This window comes from Corvus cornix, chromosome Z (genome assembly GCF_000738735.6).
Source record: "Corvus cornix cornix isolate S_Up_H32 chromosome Z, ASM73873v5, whole genome shotgun sequence".
NCBI classification, from domain to species: Eukaryota; Metazoa; Chordata; class Aves; order Passeriformes; family Corvidae; genus Corvus; species Corvus cornix.
In genome coordinates this window covers 15,857,410-15,865,396 of record NC_046357.1, presented here as the reverse complement: position 1 = coordinate 15,865,396, position 7,987 = coordinate 15,857,410, and the positions used below count along the sequence as shown (strand labels likewise).

At 59.0% G+C, this 7,987-nt stretch overlaps 1 protein-coding gene across 2 annotated transcripts; it reads right to left on the bottom strand.

Annotated features, from left to right (window-relative positions):
* Positions 1-4,427: 4,427 nt before the first annotated feature.
* On the bottom strand, positions 4,428-7,887 carry SIGMAR1 (sigma non-opioid intracellular receptor 1). 2 transcript variants are annotated; one of them, XM_039567525.1, is made up of 4 exons: positions 7,731-7,887; positions 6,780-6,980; positions 6,166-6,258; positions 4,428-5,874 (listed from the first exon to the last, which is right to left on the bottom strand). In XM_039567525.1, the coding sequence occupies exons 1-4, from the start codon at positions 7,879-7,881 to the stop codon at positions 5,648-5,650; spliced, it is 672 nt and encodes a 223-aa protein (XP_039423459.1). In that variant the 5' UTR covers positions 7,882-7,887; the 3' UTR covers positions 4,428-5,647. The 2 variants fall into 2 exon arrangements, with proteins under 2 accessions (XP_039423459.1, XP_019138984.1); XM_019283439.1 differs by lacking the exon at positions 7,731-7,887 and having other exon boundaries at positions 6,827-6,878.
* Between the last annotated feature and the right edge of the window lie 100 nt (positions 7,888-7,987).

Sequence of the window (7,987 nt, the reverse complement as noted above, 5' to 3'; positions counted from 1 at the left end):
TGTACGCCCTGAAGGTGCGTGTGGAGGATGTGTGTCCATCACATGGAGCAATAACCATGCACACGCGTGTGTGCAGCCATGTGCACTGTCAGAGGGGCTGAGCGCCTGCAGTGTATGCACACAAGTGTGTTTGCTCTTGGGGACAATAATAAATGCTGTATATATGTCCGTGGGGAGCTGGGTGTGTGCTTTTGTGAGTTCACTTGTTGGTGTGTGCAATCTCTGTTGGGAGGGTAGGAGGGGCAGGCGTGTGCACGTGTGCCTTTTTGGGGGAGGTGGGTGTGTGCACTCATGCTATCAATCCATGTGCAGGTGCAAAAGGGTGTTTGGGGCAAGCTCCAAATGCTGAACCCTGAGCTCCATCCTTGAGAGCTAGGGGGGTCACAGCAGCATGACCTGTGACCCTGAGGCTGGGACTTCTGAGGGATCTTTGTGAGAGGTGCTGTGGGTGCCTGGCCCCTGGCTGAAGGGGTCAGACTGCAATGTGGGCTGGATGCCCAAAGAGGCTTCCTGGCGTAGGTAGAACACAGCTGTATCTCTGTCACTGGAGTGTCTCAATGCTCCTGGCTTGCTCTGTGTCCCTGCTCGCAGTGGAGTAAACTGTGGCACCGGGGTATCATCAAGTGTGTCTCCAGATGTCAGACAAGGATGTAAGCTGAGGTGAGAGCACAGCACCTCACTGTGCTGGGTGCTGCCCGCTGGCAACATCCCTAGACTGTTTCCTTCCTCTCCCTCCACCTGCCTGACAGTTTTTCCTGACCCCTTTTTCTATGGAGAAAACTTTGCCAGGAGGCAAAGGAGGTGCCTGCTCTTCCTTGGGCTTTTTTTGGCCGGGGCAGCTGCAGGGTTTGCAGCTGGGGAGCAGCATTACCCCACAACACTGGGACACAAGGGACTATGGCTTTAGTCCCATCCCACAGCCAGAGCAGTTTGTCACTGAGACTTCATACTGCTGCACTGGGTTTTGGTGGCATGGGATGACAGGAGGTTGGGTGCCAAGGGCTGGTAGCTCTGTCCCCTCCATGGCCACCAGTGTGCTGCAGGGGTCAGGGGCAGCCAGCATGAGCCAAGTCCTCCCTTTTCCTCCAAGCATCTTGAGGAAAAACAGCCACTGGCTGTGGCTGTAACAGGAGCTGACTTGGCTCTCAGGCTCCATGGACCAGCTCTGTCCACTTCGCCACTTCCCTCTGCAGGGAAAAACTGCTGCTTCTGGGCTCACCACCTTCCCCATGAGCATCTCTTGAGAAACTACCCCATGTCCTGCCATGGCATTGGTCACTGTCGGGGCTCCTTAAGCTCCTGGCACCTCAGCAGCATTTGACATAGTGCACCATGCCCACCAGGGAGGCTCTCCTGGAAAAATCAGACCCTTCCCTGGGAGAGCAGGGCAGCTCCCGACCCCGCAGGGCCCCCAGGCGCTGTTTATCTTTGCGCAGGAGATAAATTAGCTGTCGGCCGTCCTATTTCAGGGCTGGACAGCTGTAGCTTGCACTGGCCCATCCCATCCCTCTGCGGCAGTGGTAGGGACCTCCTGGCGCTTGCCAGCCCCTGTCAATGTTAGTTTGTCAGTATGGCATTCCTGTTGAATTTCCACTGGGAAGATGAGATGGCCCTGTTTCAGAGGGATCCACAGGGCCAGATGACCCTCAGGACTCATTGCACAAGAATCCATGCCACATGGCTCCAGCCTCCCTTGGAGGAGCCTTGCACCCTAGGGTGCTGCACTCTCTGCTCTGGGTTGTGACTCATCCCCTGCAACCTGAAAGCTGGGCTGGGTGGAATGAGACACCCCTGGTGACTTCTCTGCGGCCCAACTGGAACCCAAGTGTTTGGGGAAGCTCCGGTTCTGCAAGGCAGAGGGGTTGGGGTGCTTGGGTCAGTTTAGCACCCAGGGTTGGGGGATGTGGCTAGGCCAGCTAGTGGCAACACCAAGGTCGCCAGGGGGTGCAGCGTGTCCCATCGCCTTGGGCCTGGCCAGCAAGGGACCTGTCCTGCTCAGTTCCTCTCTAGAACCTCCACAGTGATAACAGCAGTTCTGGCGTTCTGCACAAGTGTCATGAAGTATGTCTGTGCTCAGGCTCTCCTTGGGGCAAGCAAGCAGGACTGTGTCCCCTTCGCCCCCCTGCTCAGCGTTTTGCACCGCTGGGGTCTGGGGATGATCCCAGCTGGAGAGAAATTCCCCAAATGGCTATCGATGGCTGTGGCTGAGGCAGCACAGACAGATAGTGGAGGTATAGATGGGCACAGCAGACAGCGGAGCAGAGTGAGAGATACTTGGAGCAGAGAGATACTGCAGGAAGAATCGAGAGATAGATCCTGCGGGCTGATCAATACCCACTGCATGTGGAGGGACAGCAAGATAAAGCAAGTTGCAGGGGGAAGGTGCTAGGAGGGCAGCGATGTGCATTTGTCCTGGTGACAGCTCGGGAAGATGCCACTCATGGTCACTTCAGCTGCGATTGGGGTAGAGCCAGATGTGGGGTGCAGATGCCCATGGCTGACTCTCCTTGCCCACCTCCAGCCACTCCATAAAGGTTTGGTGTCCTTTGATGTGCTCTGAGGTCCCTTCTGGCCTCTGGACACCAAAGGGTGCGTATTTCCTGTGTGTCCTGGTCACATCCTCTGGCTCTCCAAGGATGTCCCTGCTGCCTGTGCTCATTTTGAAGGATGCTGTGTGCCTGGGCAGCCAAGGGGGAAAGGAGCAAGCCTTGGCCCTGGCACAGGGGCTGTGCTGCAGCTGGGTGATTGCAGATGAGCTTCCAACCCATGCCTCAGTTTCTCTGTGAGAATGGCAATGATGGCAAATGATGGCAAGCTGCAGGCAGCTGGATCAGGCCAGCATGGACTCAGGCATGGATAAGGAGGCAGGGGAAGAAGGGGCAGAGGCACCAATAGCCTGAACTTGCTGTGTCCAGAACTCATCTCTTCTCTGCTGGTCATTGGAGACACTTATCTTATTAAGAGGCTGCAAACGCCAAAGGGATGTTTTTGTGACCGTTTAATGAATGCCTGGCAATCAGTGCTCCATGCTGGGATGAGGAGAACCCCTCCTGCTGCAGCAGAGCAGCCAGGGTTCCTGGGTGCAAGCCCAGCTCCACCCTGCTGGCATCTGCCTGAGCCACCCTGTGTTGTGTAGTTTCTCTGCTTGGCACATCCCAGCTGAGCTGGGAATGTTGAAGAAGGCATCCCCAGAGCAGCCTTTTGCATGGACAGGGCTGCTGGCCCTGCGGCCAGGCTGGGGGGGATCCCCCGCCCGTGATGGAGTTATTGACACAGGCGCTACAGAAAACACTGCTGAGATTGTTCACACTAATGTTATTTAGCAGCAATATTTCCGTAATAAAAGAAATCAATGGGCAAGAGAAAAGACCTGTCCAGAGCTTTGATTTTCTTATTTTAATGGCATACTTATTTACTCCCACCAGCGTGCCCATCGGATTTTCATTACGCGGCCTTCGCTGTAAGTGGAGCGGTATTGATACGAGCTGCTGAGTTAGCGCCTTGCTGCGCGGGCCAGCTCGGCTGGGATTGCTCGTGTTCCCTGCTAAAGCACAGGGAACGAGCCTGGTGTGGGGCCAGGGTGGCCTGGCAGCCCACAGGAACACACACGTGCACACACAGAGCCTGCCCACATGCGCGCACACACACACACACACAGAGCCCGCCTGTCTGTGAGCACACGGGGTGCACGTCTGCTGCCACGAGCATTGTGGCTGTGCACACGCACAGGTGTGACACGCTTGTGCCACCTGCACGGGCACACACATGCACAGGAACAAACCTCTTCTGACTACGCCCAGCACACATGTCCTACCCACACTCACACGCCTGCACTTGCTCTGATTGTATGGACAGGCTTGTTCTACCTATTTACAAACGTGTGCCAGCCCCACCTGTTGTGCCCACACCCACCTGAAAACTATTCTACCTATACACACACACGACCTGTGAACACACACACACACACACACACACACACACACACACACACACAGAGATGTGTCTGACAGCATGTGTGCACACCTGTGAGTGTGTATCTGTGCAAACCTCTCAAAACCACCACCTGCTATGTGTGGGTCCAACCACCCTCGCGGGACCACAGACTCAGCATTGGCACTATGCCTCAGAAGGATGAAGCCCCCTGAGCACGGGATTGCCCATGGAAGTGGGGACCTGGCACCAGCCCAGGCTTTTGGTCACCAGTGACCGCAGTGGCGAGAGGAGTAACAGCACCATCTTCTGCCAATCCCCGGGAGCTGAGACAGGGCTGATCCTGCCCAGTGCTGTACCCACGGCTCCCAGGACCCTGAGTGGGATGATGTCAGCTTCTCCAGGGACACCCAGCTGTCAGTAGGACTCCTGTCCCAGAGCTGGCCTTCACCATAGCAGGGCTCAGCACACTCCAGAGACTCTTCCAGAGACTGGAGTACATGGGATGAACAACTTTATTACTGGCATCTCTTTTCAGGTAGCAAATTAAGAACTAGCCCGTGTGCAGGGCTGCCGGTCAGCAGAACAGGGACAGTCCAGGGAGCAGGAGGATCAACATGCTACAGGCCTGGGTGGCCAGGGACACACTCGTGTGTTTGGCAGCAGTGTGAGGTGAAAGCCCTCCACCAAGCAGTGAGCTCACACGGGTCTGACCACAGGGGTGCAAGCAGGGTCCACAGCTGGGTTTGGCTGGGGGATCACTCTCCTGGCAGCCGGGATCCCATGCCGGGAGCCGAGCAGAGTGGCTGTCCCCAGGGGGTCTCACAGCTGGGGAAAGCGTTTTGAGGGGCGAGATCCCATCCTGAGCTAGTACAGACTTTTGGGCACTCGAGGACACTAGGTATGTGCATAGCCAAGAGGCCACGCAGAACGGGGTCTCCATTAAGGCGACAGACGGTGGGTTTCCCCCTTGGGGGGCACTGCCAGGAGGCGACTGTGGGGAAGGGACCCTCTTCCAGCCCCAGGCATCCCCGAGGGCAGATGACACACAGGGGAGTAGGGAGCCCTCCAGCACAGAAGCCAGGCATCCCCCCACTGCCAGGGGGTCTCAGCGCTGATCCTGCCCCGTGCCAGGGTGATGCTGTGTGCTGCCAACCCACATCCGCAGGGATGGAGACACGGGAGATGCTGCCAGCTGGACACAGCACTTTGCGCTGCCTGCAGTCCCGGCAGGCTGCCAGAGACATGGGGGACTTAGCGGCCGACCTTTGCAGTGAGTGCTCTGGTCTGGTCCACCCTGTGCACCCTGCCCTGAGGGCAGCATCATCCCCCCTGATGTCTCAGGAGCTGACGAAATCTTTTGGGGCCTGGGGACAGCCAGTTCCAGCTTCTCTCCTGCTGCATGCTGAGGGCACACAGGGGTGTTTGTACACTGCAAGGCCACTCCAGCCCCAAGGGATGGAAAAGCAGGTCGTGACTCCGATAGAAAGGAGGGACAGGCAGGTAATAAAGAGAACTGGCAGTCTGTGTTGCTGTGACTGCCGAGGTCCCTCTGTCCTTGCACCCTGTTGGCCTGTAGGGAAAGGACAGAACAATTTGGGGAAGGCACAGGGGATCTCCTGCTGCCTCTGCTAGAACCTGGGCTTGGGGAGGAAGAGAAAAAGGCTGGAAGGAAAGGAGCCAACTGGGCTTGGCAGGGCGCCCTGGTGAGATGGGCTCAGCACCCAAAGGTGCTGAAGAAGGCATTGGCTTCCAGGAGCAGGCCCTTGGCGTAGACACGCAGGGTGTAGAAGAGGGTGACGAAGTCCTGAGTGCTGAAGAGAGTGTCAGCCAGGGCGAAGGCAAGTGTGGAGGGGATGAAGCCCCGGCCATACTCCACCATCCAGGTGCCTGCGCTCCACTGCACTGACGTGGCCTCTCCCGCCTGGTGCACGATGGTGTCCCCTGCCAAAACACACAACCAGCACGGCTCCCAGTGGCTGCCCCACATCACACCCAAATGGGAAACATGGGATTGGGACCTGCAGGGTTGAGCCTTCCAACCCCACCCCAGCCTTGCTCACTTTTCTCTTACTGTCACCAACTGAGATGCTGGGATGTGCCACTGGAGACCCAAACTGCCCTATCCTGAGCTCTTGGCTTCTGTCAGCTCAAAGGAAGGGCTTCTACAACAGCAACTGACTGTGCCCCAAAGGCATGGGTGCAACCTGCAGGGCACCATACTGCTGCACTTACCTGGATAGTAGATCTCACTTCTGGTGGTCCCCTCCTTCCATTGCCGGAATGTCCCAGAGATGACGGTATCAGAAATATCTGCCCAGTAGCGACCTGTGGGAGGACAGGCGACACTAGCTCAGCATCTCCCTGCCAGGGACAGCACAGGAGCCCAGGTCTCAATTGTGGAGCAGGCCTCTGGGGGTCAGGACAGCAGCCCCAGTGCCTCAATACACCAAGAAGCGCTGATGGCTCTGCACCCCCACTGTCTCTATGAACAGCCATATACCACCAGCCAGGGCTGGTTGGTGTCCTTAAGCCCCATTATTTCCAACTTCTTTGGCATTTGCTCCCTCCTGAAGCACTGGGAGATGAGATGTCTGCCATCGCCTGCCAGCTGGATGCGGAGAGTCCTGGCCATGTGGCGTATCACAAACAGGGACCTGCAGATGCTGCAGGACACCATGGGGGCTGGTCCCCACGCAGAGAGTGTTTGCCAGCATCATTCAGCCCATACAAGTAGTGAAGCAGTGGGCTCCCTGTGCTGGGCACACAATGGCCAGCTGCACCTGAAAGAGCGGAGTAGGAAGAGCTCGGAGAACTCCCCTGCCCACCAGCCCTGTCCCCCTGCTTACCAGAGTGTCCCCCAGTGTCGACAGCTGTCCCGAAGAGCAGCACGTACTCGGTGAGCGAGGCATGGAGCAGGCACATGGAGCCCATCCACCCGCCCGCATTCACAAACACCCACTGCAGGTCCTCGTCTGGGAGGATGTGGCCCGGGTGCTTCTTTCGCAGCTCCACAATGATCTTGGAGAAAGCCAGCTCATGGTCCAGCCCTGCAGCACCCAGGGTCACTGTAAGTCCCCGGCACAGAAAAAGCTCTTCCGACCACCTCCTCCCCAAATCCCCTGTACAGCCACAGCGTCCCAGCACACCCTCAGAGAGGTCTGCCTAGGGAAGACATCTCCTCTCTCCAGCCCTCAGCTCCTGTTGACCATCGCCTCCCTGGATGGTGACGGAGGACAAGCAGCACTGAATGCTCCAGTCCTCTGGCCCATTCCAGGTGCTGGGCAATATGGGAGACCCAAGCAAGGTGACAGTGCCCCTGTCCCGGTGAGACGAAGCACCGACCAAACCCCCTGTGCCCTGTGGGGACAGCCCTCTTCTGAAGCCCCACGCCTGACCCACCCGGAGCTTCAGCCCCAAACAGGTTGAGTGATGCCGCTGTCCTGGTCCCCATCCCTCCTTTGCTCCAGTCCTATCTTCCACGCCGCTACCCCCGCGTTCCCTGTTGCTGTTCCCCGGTACCGATCCCCTCCCTGTCCCGGTCTTGTTGCGCAGACCCAGCTCCCCGCCCCTCCCTGACTCCAGCCCCATTCCCGCCATGATCCCGGCCCCCCTGTACCGGACTCTCCTCGGACCTTCGTCCCCGCTACGGCTCCCCCCTCCAGCCCAGGCCGGAGCTCCCCGCCACATCCCCGGCTCCTTTCTCCATCCCCAACCCCATGCCCATGCCCATCCCCACCGCCATCCCTCCTCGGCCCCGCTCCCCGCCGCCCCTCCGCGTCCCCCCGGGCGGCGCGTACCCGCGTGGTGCCGGGCGAGCTGTGCGATCTCGGCGGGGGTGAACTCGTACCGCTTGGCCGCCAGCCACCCCCGCAGCCCCTGCAGCACCAGCGCCAGCGCGCCCAGCGCCAGCCCGGCCCGCAGCGCCCACCGCCCCCACGCCGCGCCCATCCCGCGCTCCGCCGCCCCAGGCACCGGGAGCGGGACCCGGGCCGGGACCGCCCCCGCCGCGGCCACGCCACGCACGGCCCGGGCGGCTGCGCCGGCGCGGCGGGGC